This window comes from Chroicocephalus ridibundus, chromosome 7, assembly GCF_963924245.1.
Source record: "Chroicocephalus ridibundus chromosome 7, bChrRid1.1, whole genome shotgun sequence".
NCBI lineage: Eukaryota > Metazoa > Chordata > Aves > Charadriiformes > Laridae > Chroicocephalus > Chroicocephalus ridibundus.
Genome location: NC_086290.1, coordinates 2,033,281 through 2,052,058, shown reverse-complemented (window position 1 = coordinate 2,052,058; position 18,778 = coordinate 2,033,281). Strand labels below are relative to the sequence as shown.

Genomic DNA, 18,778 nt, shown 5'->3' with positions numbered 1-18,778 from the left:
TGAGGAGTAATGTCATGCAACTGGAGAAAGGGAGTGGAGTACACTGTCCTCAAAACACTGACACTGACCATTTGCATGGTGAATAAAATGTATTTTCCTACTATTCCCATCACCTCTTCCCTAAAAATTCTCAGCAATGCTTTCTCTAGAATTATATGCAGTAACTGGAGACAAAACCTACACGTCAGCATGGTTTTTACACAGATGTCACATCGAACTATGGCATAGTGGAATGAAGTCCCAGTGCTGTTGCCCTGCATCAAGCAGTCTCCTTTCTGGCTCCAGTAGCGTACACATGATGTCACCAAGTTGCGGTAATACCACAGTTTGTACCACTGGTTAACGACAGGCTGGCATGGCTCCAAGCAGAGCCTTCTACCCTAATGTATGACCTAAAGCCATTAACACTGCAGATGAAACTCAGACCTACCACCGCACACACTGCCAATATGATAATGCTATATGCTGTATTGAGATGCTATACATCGCACTGCCAGCCACAGTTTCCCAACTCCCCGCTACAGCCCTGATGTTCCAGGGAGATTCTACAGGGCTGTAGAAACTGCTACAGAGTCTAAGCACCTGCATATGCAGCCCTTCTACTGCCTTTTTTATGGCATACTCTGAACGTTAGCTACCAGGGTCAGCCTCACCAGTGTTCAGTTCCTATAAACACCAAAGGACTTGCTTTTGTGGATCCGGGTACGAATTCCACTGTAAGTGTTTATCTAATTCTTGGTGATAGAGTTTGAGCTCACATGGTACCTTTGGTTGACACATCCTGGCTTACAAACCAGTAAAGAAAAAGCCCTGCTTCTCTGGTGTACTGAGAGCCCCTCTAGCACCAGCAGCAGGAGGCAGGCTGTGGATGCAGGGATGAGAAGAGCCTGAGGGAAACCAAAGCAGGGTTAGATGCAGGCCAGAAGGCTAAGAAGTCAAGAAAAGAAGGTGTATATACAGCTTTGGAGATGGAGACTACTCTGGAGAAAAAGCAAACAGGTAAAAGCAGTTAAGAAAAAGGACCTACTACAACAGAGATGTGTAGGGCAAGGAAAGACCACCTTTTCTCCTCCTTTAGACATCAGAGAGGTACCACAAAGAAATCCAATCAATATTTAAATATGAACTTCCCTACCAAAAAGACAGTCAGAAGACGAAGGCACAAATTAAATGCCATCTTAAATGACTTGAGGACAGGGAGGAAGACAATGACCTGAATGGGAAACGCTGGCATTATTAATCAGAAAAGCATGCGGAGGGAGCACTGCAGTCTGTCACCGGCTCACACTGAGCGGTGACACCATGCAGCACCCTCACCACCACCGTGGCCGTACAAGAGGGGCTTCTCGCCCAAGCCGGCTTCCAGCCCTGCCAACAGCAGCCCCTTGCTAATCCCCTGCCAGGCCACCCCTCGCTCGCTCTCTGCTCTTTCTCCTGATGCCAAACCAAGCACCTACCCAAAGGCAGCTATTCCCAACAGCCCCCATAACCCATTCGAGTGCACAAGATACAGCCTCTCACGTGTTGACAAGCCTTAAACTTACACCTTGTGAGAAGTGAGGAAAGCCATTTCACATGCTCAGGTGTTGCTCTGAAATGAGCGCTTTGGAGGTATAAATATAAACAAACAATAAAAGGGACCGGTCTGATAGTTCCACAGGTGCAAAGAGGGTGACACTTATTGCAGCGGGTGTCATTCCCGATCGTTTACTGCGGCTGGGAAGGACTCTGCATTAGAGGTTACTTGTTGCTAACCCCTGGAGAGAATTTTTCAATGAAATGCTGTTTTAATGGAAAATGTAATTTTACAGAAAATGCTATTTCTTATGGGAAAGTTTCATTGAAGCTTGTTTCTGAAAAAGATGGAGTCTTTACTGAAACCAAAGAGCACCGGGAAATTCTGGACTGATGTGTCAAGCAGCAGTTACATCTTTCCCCACCGTAAACAGACACACACCTGCTAGTTCACAACTGTGAAGGTAAAACAGTATTATCTGTTTACCCAATGGACCTCACCGTCTTAAGCCCCCTGTGCTGATGGGGGTTTATGTCCTATTCTCCTCTTATCAAGAATGTGAGACATTTCCCTACAAGGCAAACAAGCCCTTACTCCCAAAAGGGTAACCTAGAACTACCCAACGCACCAAAAAAAGACCCTCAAAATCAAAGGGAAGGGCAACAAACAAGGCAAAAACATTCACTGGGAAGATGTTTCTCTCTATGGTCACGCACCTTCCATGACCTGAAAGCCTGTGTTCATTACAAGGACACTTGTGCCTGCAAAAGTTGTTTGCTTCCATATCTCTGCACCTCTTTTCCTCAACATGGCAACTAGTTTTTGTCTACAATCGCTGGTAGGTTTTTTTCAGCTTCAACAATGTAATTTTCCTCCTCCAAAAAGCCTCACACTAGCTAGTGCATCATCTACTTCACATTAATCATCACAGCTGGTAATGGATTGTAATACCCATGCACGCACTCAACCCATTTCTTTATATATACATAAATAAAAATATGTATTTTTGCATATATAAACGCACACATTCAAACACTCTATAATAATATCTTCAATTACAAGAAATCATCTATTTATCTTTTCCTTGTTAAAAAATGTCATGTTTGTTCCTAGTTTTAACAGGAAAATTTCACCTGCACCCTTCTCCTAGAGTGTTCTCTGATCACTTAACCTGCGTATTATCTACCAGAAGAGACTAGGTATAAATTCAGCACATACCTCAGCATCTCTGTCTTTAAGTGTTGTAACTTCACAGTACCTTTCCAACAGTGAGCACGTTTACTCTGTGTAAGTGTCGTACACCGATGGTTCCCCTTTTCCTCCAATGCAAGTTAAAATGTACATACGGGACTTAGGTACAGTTTTATTTCTGAAAAAAGTCACCACGGATATTTGAAGTCAGTGTGCCATTCAGCTGATTTCTAACTGTAACACCACTAGGTTAGCTTGAAGCACTTCAGAGGCACTCAGCAACACACATCTCTCTCAGTCCAGTGAAGATCGACAAAGGTTAACCCTTGATCACCACGGCTGCTCTTCTCACTGCTTTCATCGACAAGGGACAGATTCGCCGTGGTAAACCCAGCCCTCTAGCTACTCTCTTTATGTTGCAGGGACAAACCCCGAGAAAGGAGGGTGAGTGGACGTTCCTTTTGGCCCTACCAGTAGAGCTAGGCACAGCTTCAGCTCCCACCGCATCTCTGCACAAATCCTGCCTGGGAGCGTGCCTAAAGCACGCTCTGCAGCTGCACGCTTTGGCTCGCTCTGGAGTGGCTGCCTTCCGAGCCGGAGGCTGAGACAAACCTTCTGAGTCAACATCGCTAGTCCACCAGGTTGTAAAGGTTTCCGGCTGCTTCGGACACACACCAGGATTTCCTTCAGAGAAAACGCAGTGTGGACATTGTGCACACACAAAATAATGAGAACTAGGGTAAAAAATACAATGATTTGTTAGCTTTTATTTGTTGCCGTATTAGACTGTATGGGTTTTATAAGGGCAAATACCTACTTTAGGAAGATGCTGCTGTACTAGAATGACTCATCTTGATATGGTTTATTTTATGCTAGAAGCATTGCAAGTAGCACAAGTCCTCGATCACATCTCCCTGTGCTTCAGGGAATGAAAGAGCACATAGAGTATACAAGCTCGCAGCTCCTTCAGTTCACTTCAGCACTACATCTGGGCTAAGCCTTCCAGGTCCTAAACCCCAGAACAATACAGAGGCCTTTTCTTTCATCTTTCCACACTCACAGTTATTTTCTCTTAACCGCAGGGAACCAGTATTCTACCCTTGATTTGTTTTTCACTATATTAATTCTATTACGTTGGCTCTCTTGGGCTTGAAAGTAATACTTATATGACCCATCACGCTACCTGTTTGCCAGAATATTGTCTCAGCAGGCATTCTCAATTCATGAGTCAGAATTCAAAATAATAATAAAGTATAATGTTTTAAGCAAACGGTTCAGGAGCATAAAGCAAACAAACACTTCGGGAATTTTATCTGCTTTGTGTCTGAGCCTTTGGGGTTTACAGCCTCTAGCTTCTCCCTATGACTATGAGATCTAGATTGCTTTTAGGGTTTGGTGGTTTGGCTTAGGGTGGGTTTTTTTTTTAATTAATGAAAGCTGAGATTCTCACATATTCCCACGATTCCAGAATTTAAGTCTACCGAAAACATTCTCAAGTACTGAGAGACTGCAAAATTACAAAAGCTGTCAACAGCATTATCATGAACTAGTTAAGGGTATTAAAGAACCTGGAAATGCCTTCTTCATCCCAGTCCTTCAAAGTGGACGACTACAGACTAGTTCCTCTCTTCTATTACTAACATGACTCGTACAGTACAAACCCTAACACAGATGCTCGTGTAACAGGTAGGTCTCTGGTCTTCTGCTGTCATTAAAACTGCTTAAACTGCTTTTCCCATATAACGTTCTTGGAAGAAATCAGCGGGGCTTTATTGAAATACATGGAGTTAAGCATCTCAGAAGCACCCTTGAATCCCATTAGACATTTAACTTTAAAATCTGGCTTTTACAGATAAAACATTTCTTCTACAGCAACCACTATCCAGCAAGTTAGCCTTCTTAGCCACACTACTGTACTTTTAAGTTGCCTTCTTAAGAGCGTATTTATGCTGTGCTGAGAGACATTATACCAGCACAAGGCAGACTCAGGATTGAGAACAGTTCCCAAGAATTCACGCTTTGCCTTACAAATGCCTGGTTTACAGAAACATCCAGTTGGATCCTAAAACACATCCCTAAAGGAACCAACACACTCATATGCACTTGGCATGGCAGCTTGTAAGCAGCAGTCAGAGAAAACACCAAACACAAATTAACACATGCATAGTAAAAAGGCAGGAATTTCTAAATTGACCTAAAGCAGCACAGTTTTGAACGAATTCATAGTTTTAAAGGATTCAAATACGAGGGGATTCCTCTCAACACGGTGTACTGCATTAATTTCAGTTCTGCAGTTGGGGCTCCTCTCCCTCTGAAATAAACAGAGGCTAAAACAAGTTGCCGGTACGGGAGGCAACATGTAGACAGATGACACTTCCCAGCCCTACACCGATACAACCTCATCGTCAGGCAAGGAAAAAAGCCTCATCTGAAGCGATACAGGATCCTGTCCATTCTCCTGGGGATACCACATCATACGATACATACGTCTGCATTGACGTACACTCTATTTTATGTTATCATCTGTGTATTTTACGAGCTGGCCACAAAGCCTTATGTAACAGATCCCTGTTTAATATGGAACGGCGCGTCCATCGCCGCGGCAATCCCGGCAGTTTCCCTCGCCCCGAGTAATTCTGCCCCACGGGGCTCCCGCTGGAGCAGCTCCCGCTGGAACGCAACACTGCTCGGACGGCCACCGCCAGCACTTCTTATCCTTATCCATCAGGGCGTCAAGCCCTGGCCACGGTAACAGGGGGGGCCTCCGCAATGCAAGAGAACCATTTTGTGAGAGATGTCACCGGCTTCCCAGCAAGGCTGGGGGGGAGGCGGTGGGGAGATCGTTTCCCAGCAAACAACGCCAGCCTGTCCCAGCTTCTTTTGGGCAGTAATGATACCGTCACACCGGTGATGCCTTGGCCGCCACCGGCACCTGCATCGCTGCTTTCTCCATCCACACCACAGGCGCCCACGCTGACCGGGTGGCCAGCAGACGTGCCGTACAGATGGCAGCCGGGCAACTTCTGCTGCTGTTTCGGCAAACGCGCACCGGGTATTGTGTAATTAGCAGTTCTCCCTGCTCCGCCGATGCACCTAACGGCGGCAGGAGCGGGTAAGCTCTGCCGGGACCCCCAGATACCGCCGCTCACCCCCAAATTATGCAACGGAGGAGGGCTTCGGGTGGCACACGCCACCGCCGGTAACAAAGCCTGCGGGGTGGTTTTGCGGCCCCCCCCCCCGCCCCCGCGGGACCCCCGCCGCGGCACTCACCGCCTCCGAGTCTTCAAATCCATGCAGGTACAAATTGTCGTACATGGAGGTCCGCTGACGCCGGGCGCCTCTCTCCGTGCGGAACCGGCGCTGCGAGGCGCCGCGGGGGAGGGGAAAGGGGGGGGCCCGAGCGGCGGCGGAGGCCTGTGCGGCGGCGGGGCCGAGCCTGCCCTCTCAGCGCTGCGGACGCCCCAGCCGCCCGGCGCCGCCTCCCGCGCCCACCGCCGCCGCAGGTGCCGCTGCCGGCGCCGCGCCGCCCCGCAGCTCCCCCCCGCGCCCCTCCGCCTTCCCGCCCGCCGCGGCCCGCTCCCCGCGCCGCCGCGCCCCATTGGCTGCGACGCGCGGCCGGCGCGCCGCCATTGGCTGCGACGCGCCGCTACGCTGCCCCCTGCCGCCGCCGAGGCAACGGCCTCACGGCGGCCGGCCGCAGCCCTGACAAACTACCGACGGGCGCTGGCTGCCGGCGGCGGGGCCGGCTTCTGCCGGGACGCCCCAGGAGGAGGCGAGGGCAGGCAAATGACGGAGGCATTTCCTTCTTTCTTTCCCGCAGCCTCACTTCTTCGAGGTCCCAGAGAGCAGCGGGTCGTTTCTGAGGAGAAACGCACACACACCCCCAAGGTCTGGAAAGAAATAAACCAAATCCTGAACACTGAGAATTAAAAGAACGTAAGTCTGGGCCTTATTTACAACTAAATTAAGAAACAAATTTCTAAAACGGGTCCTAGTGGAGCTCTGATACTGAAGTTTCTGGTCCCACCTCTCAAATAACTCCTTGCTCCAAGCAAATAACTGCTTGTTCCTGTGGAGTACCGGCCACCCACACACGATGCTCATGGGACAGGCCACCCTCGTCCCACAGGTGAAGGAACCACCTCCAGAGAAGCTAATTGAGCATCAGAGTCAGTCACACAGCGAGTAAACTGCAACGCCAGCCCTTCGCTTGTACGTCTTGTGATCTCATACTTCAGCACTCAACGTTTCTCCTTCCCAGAACTTCAGAACTTGTAGTGGGCAAGAATAACGCTAAAACTGCCCTCTCTCTCCTTTCCATTTGCTTCCTCTCCTTATTCCTTCCAAAGGCTTAAGCAAACTTACCACTAATCACTTGAGAAGTGTCCAGCAGACGTCTAAAGCAAAGCCAAAGGTATTATTCTCCCCGTATTCACAATCTCTTACAAATTTAATCAAAGATTCCACAAAGTTATGGTAACTCTTATTCCCAATTTACTGTTTCCCCTGTGCTCCCAGTGCATTCTTTGCTTCTGTCCATATAACTCCCTGGTTTGCAGGAGCTTATATATCTACATACAGAGGAAGCATGGTCCCACTGATGATCAAGAGAAGAATCTCATGGTTAAAGTTTAGATCTCTTGAAGAGGATTTTTTTTCAGGAATGAGTTCTCAGACTACGAGATCTTCCAAGGAATAGCAAATTCATCTCTAGCCCCGTGCAACGAGCTTATTGCCGATGGTAACCCAACAAACAAAACACAAGTAGTAGTTAATTAATAATGAATTTCTGATGGCTTTTCAGTGGTCTGTTTCAAACAAGACAGCACTTGTGTCAAACTGCTCCTGGTGGAAGGGTTATTCAGATGACAGAACCCTCTTCTACCATTGATGCTAACTGGCTACTTCCTGGCCATCTCAACCGAGCGCGGAACAGCCCCAGAGGCTAAGCGGCTCCTCCTCTTAATGGGGGTTACCTTTCTAGTTACATCGGGGCTGAAGAACACAGCCAACATGTCTGGGGACACTTCATGGTGATTTGAGCAAGGCTGTTCAGATGGAGGAGCATTTCAGCTTCTAAGATTGCTTTTAAAATTCTCATTAAACTCCCTATGCAGGAGTTAATGGATCAATTTTTAGGGCCTGTGCTACGGAGCAGGCCCCTTCCCCTCCCCACCTTGAAGATCTGTGATGTTACAAACTTAAAGAAATAAATACATTGTTGGTGGGAGACTATTAAACTTTAAAAGGAGAATGAATTTCTAAGTGCGACATCAGAATCATTTGTCATCTCAAAATAAAAAAAGGCCACAAAATCACAAGAAGAAAAAAAGGAAAGCATCTGAACTTCACATAAATTTGTAATGAAATAATTTAATTCAGAAGTCAGGGGAATCACTATTTGATTTCCAGTACTTACATTTCACACTGTCCTTTTAAAGACACATAGGTTATTAAAAATATATATTTCATGACTCAACTTGAAAGGCTCCTAAAAGATGCTGTAAAAATACACACAGCTCATTAAATAGGGATTGTACTTGAAAAAGATCTAAACATAAGGGACAGTTGCACAACCTACTTCAAGCATTTAGCTTAGGTGCCTAAAATCCAGTGTTTAAGCCATTTAGGGGCTCTGAATCCCCCTCCAGGAGCCTCGGATCACTTCTTCCTGGTTTGCTGGAAGGGCTGCGGGCAGGTCTGGCAGTCCTGCCCCCCGACACCTCCCCAGGGCCACCAGCACAGGGGCCAGGACGTGGGGAGACCCAAATTGCCCCCCCATGACAGTCAGCCCAAACATACACATCTAACACTCATTTTCATAGTCTAAGTTGGTGAAAATCATTACAGACACAAATAAACATAGGAACCCTTGTATTTATAAGGTTTTTTTTTTTCCCCAGGCATGTGCCTAGAATGCAAAAATTCTCTATGAAGTAGAGAAACTCTAAATCAAAGATCCTTTTGAATATTATGAGGTAATTTATCCAAGAAACACGCAATGCAAACCGACAGAGACAGCACACCGAAGCAAGAGAGGAAGATGTCCAGCTCTTTGGAAGTTGCCTGAAAAGTAATCACGGTCTCAAAATATCCTGAAGGAAAAGGAGGCTGGATGGAACTGGGAAACAGGGAGCAAGGAAGCTTTGCAGAGGGGAGGATATACAGGCTATGGAAAATGACTCAAAATTCATTTCAGTGAAAAGCCGTCACTATGCCACTGTTACATGTCATGCAGGTATCTCCATACATGACTGCCAGAGTATGGGGCATTATTCAGTAAAAACCTGCTGTATTTTTACAGCGAGGGACACCGTGTTACACTGGACATATGGGCGGTCATCTCTGTCAGCTTCCAGAAAGTCAAGTCTCTTTGGTTTCAATTTCTAGGCTAGTTTAGCACAGGCAAAATGGAAAGAGTACAATGGGAGAGGCAATTAAAAGCTTCGTCTTGTTTAGGTGAGCTTCCCAAAAAGTGGTTCAAAAGAATTAAAAAAAATAATCCACTACAATAACAGATGAGGATCACACATTAACTGAAGGTTTTGAGAGATCAAAATGAATCCTGGCCTGTTTTGGAAAGAGAATACAGATGATCTGATAGTATCAGGCAGGGAATTCCACTGCCTCAGGCCATAGAGAAAGACTCTGGTACCTGTCATCTTCACTCTGCACTTGGCTAACACTGCAGCAACGAGCATCCAAAACCCAGCACTGCTCGTGTGTGTGCACACACGAAGCTGTGAGAGAGATGGTGAAAACATGCAGTGGGGAAATGAGCTGAACTGAGCCTTTTTAAGGTCTAACGCTTTAAAACAGGCATTTTCAAGCAGTCCGGTCTCCACTTATAATGGGATTCAATAATGGTGCGTTGCAGACTCCATAAGGGTGTGGGATATTCCCCACTGAGGATTGCCGCCCTCTGATGATGATGGCAGGACCGCTATGAAGCAGCTTTCACATGGATTTACTGCAATATTTTATGCAGAGAGCGTATGTTGTCCTTTGATCTCAGCCCACAACTCCACATGTTTCCAAGTACACAGGAGATTTTGAAGGAGATATAAATAAAAAACCACAAAACAATCCAGTTTCTGTAGGACCTACCCAATGCGTCTGTCAAAAACCAGGCTGTCCCATCGCTGCAGACTCGCACAGGCAAATATATACTGTAGCATAATCACAAGTGGCCGAAAGCCTCTGGTCTCAGAACTGTTACACAGAGGAGGCTGTTCTTCTGTGCTTCCTTTTCATTTTGGAGTTGGAGAATGATCCTGCAAACATGTGCCTTAAGACAGCACTACCTATAGCTGCTGTTTCCACGTGGCTCCTAAGATAATATTAGCATTTCCAAAGAGTCTTCTAAGACCTCTCACGACCAGTAAGTCACTGGGAATATAACACAGACTGACACATTTTCCTCTGGCCTCAAATAAATGCAACATATAGAAATTCTGCATAGAAAAGAGCACATAACAGTGATTAACTATACCCGCCTTCAAATACTACCTACCAAAAACTTTTCCTGAGCAGAAATGGGAACCACACAAGGAAATCCAGGAATTATTCCAAAGAAAGAATTCGTCATGAAGTTAGGGGCCACATAAGAGACTAGGCTCAGTGATAATTAAGCTGTTCCTGGAATTTTGAGCCAGCATGAACATTAAAGCCAAGACTTCATTGCACCCTACTGGGAAGTGTGGGGTAAGAGAAGGGACTGCAAGTCAGAATGTTTTTAGCGTCCCTCAGACCTCTGAAATACTTGGCTTCCTGCAAATACTCTGATCCCACTAGAGATTATTCATATTCTCCTTTTTTATTAAAGCCAACCCTTTCTGAAGTACAAAGGAAGTCTCTTTGAGACATGCATCCATATATTCCTGAATATCAATTATTTAGTCCTTCCTAAGCTATCCAAATGTGGGAATACTGTTTTTGCCCAGGGCATGAATTTTGTACAGAACCATAGGAAATTTTATTTAAAGCCCCATCTAATGATTACACAATCAAATGACAGCACTTGTGTGGTTCTTTTAGGAGATGTAGCAATGAACTATTTGCATAAACACACTAAAGTGCTATTTGAATAAATGCACAGTAACTAGATTGCCAAGTCAAGGAAATGCCTCGGCACTGCAGTGCGCAAAGCCAGAATGTAAGTCAGCAAGTTCTCTCTTTTTCCTACTTGAACAAATTTCACTTTCACCTGGGATTTCGCTGTTCCTAACTCACTGCGAGCCATGCAGCAGGACTCCAGGCCTTGATGCCTCTTTTCCTGCTACTGCAGAGGAGGGAAGGATCGACGGGAATATTAACCCTGAAGCAACAAAAGCCAAATACCAACTCGGTGAAGAAAGTGAGAAGTTCTTTATGGCCTCTTCCTGCTCTGACAGCAAGGTTATGATCCTGGACTCTCAACATCAGTTAGGGGTAATGAGACAATATCCCCACAGCAGGTGAGGGCATATTAACAAAAAGCATTAGTTTAGTGGTTACATTAACAGCACATTTGGATATGAACCCACTTCTTTCAGCAGTCTTAAGCACAGAGAAGACTCCAAAACTCGCAGTCTTTATCAGCGTACTTCATATGAAATGTAAGCATTGGGTTTGATCTTCCATTGCCTGAATTCTGGAACCTGTTGAAGAAAATTGCTCTCTCCCATATAATGCTGCTCTTGTTGAAATCAGCAAAACAGCCCAAGTATACATTTCATTAATATAAAGGAAAAGGACCGTCAGCATTCTCCAGCAATCCACCTAAGGCAGAACTTGCTTCCATCATTTGGAATGAGTCCAATTCCTCACTCTTCTAAGTTATTTGGCATAGCCCAATTGCTTGCCCCTTCTCCCTCTAAAGCAATTTCCTTCTCTCTTTTTCTCCCCTCCTCTGTTTTATAATATAGATTAAATAAGCATCTGGTTCAGTAACAACAGCTTCTGCCTTGGGGTGGAGGTACAAATAAGATAACCTCTTGAGATCCCCACTAACCCTGTTTTCCAACATCACAGGAGCAATGAGAACTGGATGACATTTGTGGTATTCGGCAGTCCTCGAAGCTATCAGATGAATAAGTATTAAGTATGTATTTTTATATATATATATTTCTGTTTGGGATATATCGTGCAGAGGATTCTGCGCATTTAGAGGTTTTATTCGAAGAGACTACTGGATGGCATGCTTTAATTCTTTGAATTTCAAGTAATAAATTAGTCTGGTAGGGTCTAATTTGACAGTTCTTCTGGAGGAAGTGAGGTGCCACCTATTCTAAAACACATTTATCTGACACTGTTATATAAAGGCTGCTATAATTAAAGAGAGTGTGAAGACTTCATTGTCACTTTCTCTTGGTTTAAAGCACCTACAATGAGAGAGGTAACTGGGCTACATTTGTAGGTATCCTCTATATTTAACTAGTTGTGAAATTTCTCCTTCCTGCAGGCACTATGGAGATTTGCAAGAAGCTGCGCTGTGGGGAACTCGGAACCATAGCTACAGCCTTCCAGAGTGTTTTTGATAAAGAAGACTAGACTACCTCCACCTCCTGAGGCAGATCTGAATGTGCTCTGAGGTTTTAATAACTCAAGCCAACTCTAATTGTGGCTTCCACTGGTGCACAGTATCGAGCGAAGGAAATCCAAAATTACCTGCAAAATGTTGCAAGACGTATCCTGTAGCCATACCACTGTATTAGCACGGGTCTCCCTCTTAAAGACTTGGAACTTGAAATGAAGTACCTACACTGGTACGTGGGCAGCTGAGCAGTCATGGTGACATCCACAAACGCCGAACACACAGAGAACTATCTCCTACCAGTAAAATTCCCATCGATCAGCAGCTCTCAGCATCCACCAGGTTGCTATGGGCTGATGGTCCAAAATACCGAGTCATGCTACAGGTACCAACTCAAAGAGAAAGAGCGGTTTTATGGCTAGAACTGTGTCATGTTTCTTTGTTGGAAAGAAGAGAGGGGGTTCTGTTCTTAGAGAAGATACACATTTTTATCTTCCATGCCAAAAGCCATCTGGGCCAAAGGATTAAGCATTTGCTTTATTTCTTATTTTAAGCTCCTCTTCTTTTCTTATGAATGCTAATCAATCTTCTTAACTGCCGTAAGTGCCGATGCTGAGTGTTGCTCTACACCACTTTAGACTGCAAGGGATGAAATGATGGGAAACTATCAATAAAAGCCAATTACAAAGTTTATGGGAAGCTGGTGCTATTTTACCCAAGTAGTAGAAGTCCCCACTGCATTCTGGAAAGCCTCATCAGTACTGAAACACAGACAGACACACACAGGAGAGCAACAATCATCCACCTGGGGCTGCTAGAAGCAAAGTTTCAGGAAGCCTGTAATGGGGGAAGGAGTGCTGCAAACGTACGGATGCCAGGTACATCACACCCAACCACAGCTCTCTGTATAGTGTTATGCACTCTGCGTATGGATCATCTCCAGATCATAGAATCATGGAATGGTTTGTGTTGGAAGGGACCTTGAAGACCACCCAGTGCCACCCCCTGCCCTGGGCAGGGACACCTCCCACCAGCCCAGGTTGCTCCAAGCCCCGTCCAACCTGGCCTTGAACCCCTCCAGGGATGGGGCAGCCACAGCTTCTCTGGGCAACCTGGGCCAGGTGCTCACGACACTCACAGCCAAGAATTTCTTCCTCACATCTCATCTGAATCTCCCCTCTTTCACTTTAAAACCATTACTCCTTGTCCTATTGCTACGCTCCCTAATCAACAGTCCCTCCCCAGCCTTCCTGTAGGCCCTGTAGCATCTTCAGCATCATCTGGTACCCATTATAACAAAAGAGTATATTAGCTGGTGGCAGTAACACGCTGCTATCGTAAGTGAGTTCATCAAAATCCCAAACTTGTGAGATGGAGGATGTCACAGAGGCTACAGAACAATGAGCAGAAAGATTTTCCAATCTTATAAAAGACATACAGCCTTGACAGTGTCAATTTCCCAAACACATTCAAATATTTGTAGGTTTATCAGTAAACATTAATAAAAAGGTTACTTGAAATACATTTTTGATAAATTACAACTACCTAGTAATAGCTCTTTAGAGAAAAAAAGCCTTGACTGAGCAGTCGGAGCTGGACAAATGACCCTGCTAGCTACAGTGAAATACCCGCTTCTGTAAAAAACATGATCTCCCTGGAGTTTTAGGTTTTTTCTTCAGATAAACTAGTACAACTACAGTTTCTATTTTGTATTTAGGGTAACTTAGACTAGGGCAAAGGATGTCTTAAACAGAGTCAGACAAAAAGTTTTGAAGTCCTAGTGCTAAGGAGAATTTGTTGTTCTTGTTAAGAAGTTAAAGGGAAAAATAAATAAATAAAACTAGGCAAACGTAACACAAACTTATCTGTACTTCGGTGCTTCTGCTTGGGATTTTACAGGGATGGCTTGATTAGCCTGGTGATTTTATTGCATTTTCTTATGCTTTATAATCCAATTACCATATACTGCAACACAGCACTTTGAATTTCATGGCAAGGGACTAGAGGAAACTCTTCAGTTCATTTCAGTAGATTTCCATGACAGCCGTCCAAGTGGAGAAACTGATCCAGAAACAACAGATCAATGAATGAGGAACCACTAATCCAACCTGATTTCTTTAAATATTTAGTAAAGATAGTTGGGAATCGAGTTGAGGAAAACAAAGATTCAAGGATTTGGCTATGTGTATTTAAGTAAGTCGAGTTCTTGCCTATAAAGCCTCTGTGAGATCTTTTCTTATCTACCTGATGAAACGACGAGTTTGTGATATTCTCACCATCCAGAAGCAGAACACAAACTCTGTGTAAAAAATCCTGAAAACGTTAACTGCTTATCATCATTATTCTAAAGTATATTTCAAATGTGTCTCTGTTTGAGAGGTTCACCCCCTTCCATTGGTAATTCTTGCTATGAGCGTCCTTGAAGGAAATGGCATCATTTCCAGGAGGAGGACTAAGGTCCTTAGTCAATCTTGTCAACAGTCACTTTGTGCGCTGTAGGATGGATCAAAACAGACACAGAGCAGCCAAAACATCAGCCCTCTTCCTTCCACAGTCTACCCTCGCTGCAGGGAGACCTCATGCCAGGTGGGGTCTGCACCAGTGGACCCAGGTCCAGCAGTGCCTTGGGACAGGACAAGAATTCAGGGATCCTTGGGCACTGACATCTTTGAGCAAAGTCAGACAGGAATCTGGGGTGAATTGAGTCATCTGTGTTCCGCCCAGGGTGATAAACACCTGCAATTCTCACTTAATTCATTCAGCATCTCAAAATACTCCACATGCCAGCAGCACTGTATGAGTCCTTTTACAAATCTGAGCAGTTAGAAACGACTAAAAATACCTTCTGCCTTTTCCTTACAAAAGGGAACAATCATAATTATAAAAATCCTTGCAGCAGCAGAGCCCATCTTCATGTTACAGGTATGAAAAGCCCTATGTGTAAAGGGGGTTTGATGAATGAGGAGCGACTGAAATAGGATAGAATGCAATCTGTTTCTCAGCTTTCAGGCAAAGATATTTGAACCCCCTGGTAAACCTTTAAAATTCCCAGTTTGAAATGAGGCACCAATGCACATGATGTTAGGATGCAATTCTGTGAAAGCTCAGGTGTACTTCAGAAGCCTGATTGCATCAGGTAACTTCTGATGCTCGGAACACTTACACAAATACTAATATTTTCTCCCCTGACTGTATCATGCAATTGTTAGACATGTATTTTCCCTCATCTCCCAAATCCTACAGTCATGCACAAAAAAAGAACAGAATGATTAGTTTATTCCGGCCTTTGACAACATCCTTACAGAGACTACTTAAAAAAAACGCCAAACCCTAAATAGATTGCTGAGAGGAAAGTTCTGTCCTAGATCTAAAACTGCCTATGAGACAGGAAACAAAAAGAGTAGGACTAAATGGAGAGGATCAATACATAGGGTCTAATATTTGCTATGGTCCAAAAAAAAATCTCCATTACGATAGCAACGTTCTCACATGAAACCAAGTCATTTGAGAGCAAGCATGGAAAAATTCAGCTTGAACAGCTACGCTTGACAGAGTTACAAGCAGAAAACAGAATATTATAATTGGAAGTGTAGAGAATAATAAATAATGGCAGCTCTGTCATCCCTGCCTATAATCATTATTAGCAATAGAGAGCAATAGAGAAGCAGATCAGAACCCCATGTTCTCAGAATTTAATTCAATATCCAGATGAGGGAGTTCAGAATTAAAAGGTGATAAAAATCAAAATTTATAAAAGGACATATTTATCCAAACTATAGAAAAATTCCAAATTCTCTTTAAAGAAAGGATGGAACCAAAAACTTGTAAAGCTTAGCCTTAAAAAAAAAGATTGTACATTTATTTGAATACTGCAACTACTGTAGCTCTACATGTTCTGCTTAGCAACATTTGAAGGGATATAGTCAAGCTTCGCTTTCAGCCTTGATCCCCTGGCAGGGACAGGCTTAGGAAGAGACCTAATATTGGTGACAGATTATTCTATGTATTTTCCACTGCATTTATTCTCCAAAAATATCTGCCATTAGCTGCTGTGATGGGCAGAATATTAGATTAGACTCTACTGAAATACGGTAGTTATTACTTTCTACAACACTGACCCCTGTGCAGCCAAAGAGAACCCAGCCTTTTAGGTGTAGACCAGAAACTTATAAGCATTATTTTCAGACACATCTGTGCACTGATGAAAAGTTGGTTTTATTCCAGTTCCAACTAGAAATAAAATTATGACTTGAACCTTCATTACTGCTATTAAACATTATACTACAGTAAAACATGTCAAATGTCTTCATAATGAATACTGTTGCCACCTCTTGGTTCAGCAGAATAAAAATAGCAGAATAAGATTACCGAGTAGCGTTCTGCAGATGGAGCCTTATGTACGAGGAGCTTTCATTAATCTCCAACATGACTTGTACAGTCACAAACTTGGCCATTGGAAACCTGTGGCTTTAGGATGGCTTTCCAAACCTAGCTGGTACCGGGATACTCTGAAGTCACTTCTGTTGATCTGGACTGAAGTAAAATTGGGTGGACATGGAGCAAATCTCAGGGGGAAAAAGCCACATTTCAGTTTTACTATTTTCTCATTCAAACTCTCCTTGGAACGCAGCTCCTTCACATCTGGAGCATGAACCTGGAAACAAGGGCAGGTTACAAGCCATAGCTGTATGTGGCTATACCCAACAGCTGCTTCACCCAGGGAGCGAGAGAAGACTTGTTCAGAAATTCAGAGTTTATGTTCAGAAAGGACAGTGATCGAGTTTGACCTTCTGTAAGTTGTAGACCACCACATCCCTTAACTGAAACCTACAAATCTGTGTTAGGAAAAATAATTTATACTAGGTGAACAGAAGTTCCCAGGAAGGCATTTGGTCTCAATTTGAAGCCACCAGTGACAGGACCGTCGACAGCTTCCCTTTGCTCCAGAGGTTAATCATCCTCACCATTAAAATGCCACTGACAGCTACTGTTAGGGAGCTCGGTTCAGAGACTTTTATCTTCTGATTTTTGGGAACAGTCGCCTTCATTCTTTTTAAAGTACCTGAGCAAATGTTACTGAAGACAGTTGTTCCCTTAGCATAGCATTGGGAGTTCACTAGTAGAAACGCCACTGAAACTTGCTGTTTTTCTAATTGGTTGAATAAAGAGACGAGATTTAGAGCATTAAAATGACACTTCCATGCTTTAACAAAAGACATGTTTCTGAGAAACATAACGCATGTTTTATGCTCACCTTTGTGAGACGACTTCTGGCCTTGTTTTTCTCACCATCCATCTGTTCAATGAACACTTAAGATAACTTTCCTTCAGACTGCATTTTTGCAGCCAATTAGCATTTTATTGTCTGCCCACATTCATAACCTGCCAAGATCCCTTTCAATTAGTCCTCTGTCCTGACAGGTAGTGTGACAGCGGCTGGCCAACAAACAGGAGGATGTCAAGACTCTAATGAGAATTTTTTACCAAGAAACTGAAAAGCCCATCAGTTTTACTGGACTGCCAAGGTCTCTGGTTTCACACAGTCAGAGCTCCCAGACCTGAGGTCTGCCCAGGGAGGCCACGGTGTGGTTCAGCACCTGGGACCCAACCTGCTGTATTCCAACATAGTTGGATCTTCATAAATCCCCCCCCAGCTACTCCTCAAAATAACTTGGTACAGCTTCCACTTTTGCTAGCTGCCTGGATACATCCCTGCCCCAGGAAGACACACGCCAGTCTTGCTTCACTCTTCGAGGGTGTATCATTTATGCATCTTCTCACTGCATGGGGGAGGCACTGCTATGACTTGTTGAAGGTAATAAGATGTAATTGCTTTGCAGATGTACAGGAAGCAGCAAAGTTAAAAATGTGTTGTAACTAAAATTCTGTGCAGGCATACATTACAACAGCAATACAGCCAAACACCACTGTGTCCAGAGCAGGGAACGGTCCTTCAAGCAGGTGATAATGCGCAGCATCTTATAGCTGAGGAATGTAACACAACTTCAGTACAGCTGCCTTACAGATTTAGCCAAGGAAAAAAAATAAAAATAAAAGACTTTTTATTAAATGTCTTCAATACTTTTCATAGTAGCAGGAAGCAAGCATTAAAGATTTAATAGCTTCTTTTGTCAGTGGACTCGTTCCTTCCCACACACATGCGTGCCTGCTCTCCCCACTGAATTTGAAAGCCTTGATTCTTCTTCGTGCAGCTAATTCAGTTTTATTCATCTTTTGAAGAACCCACCTAAAACTTGGGGGTGTGAAGGTAGGTGGTAAGGGCATAGGTGACAAAGGAATAGCAGCGAGCTGAATTACGCTCTGAACTGTGAATATCTAGCTCAATAGGTGAAGCTTGATGGTTCTGATACATTAATGCGAACATTTTCTTAAAATACCAAATGTCTTTAATTCTATGCAGATTGTAAATCAGACATTTGAATGCCTTTATCTTCAATGAGCAGTGATGTGGGGGTAATGAGAATATTCCTTCTACCTGCAGGCAATTTTTTCCCCTCTCCTCTCTGGGCATTAGCAGACATAAGCTCCCAGAGCTT

At 44.2% G+C, this 18,778-nt stretch overlaps 1 protein-coding gene across 5 annotated transcripts in view; it reads right to left on the bottom strand.

Annotated features, from left to right (window-relative positions):
• The window catches only part of CACNB4 (calcium voltage-gated channel auxiliary subunit beta 4), a 100,621-nt gene that overhangs the window by 57,054 nt on the left and 24,789 nt on the right, over positions 1-18,778 (bottom strand). Inside the window, exon 1 of one of the 5 annotated variants that reach the window (XM_063340309.1) lies at positions 5,978-6,270. The exons of the other annotated variants lie outside the window; for them this stretch is intronic. Within the exon in view, the coding sequence (XP_063196379.1) occupies positions 5,978-6,022 (45 nt within the window). The 5' untranslated portion in view covers positions 6,023-6,270. Of the gene's footprint in view, positions 1-5,977; positions 6,271-18,778 lie in introns of those variants that run through there. 5 annotated transcript variants of the gene reach the window in all.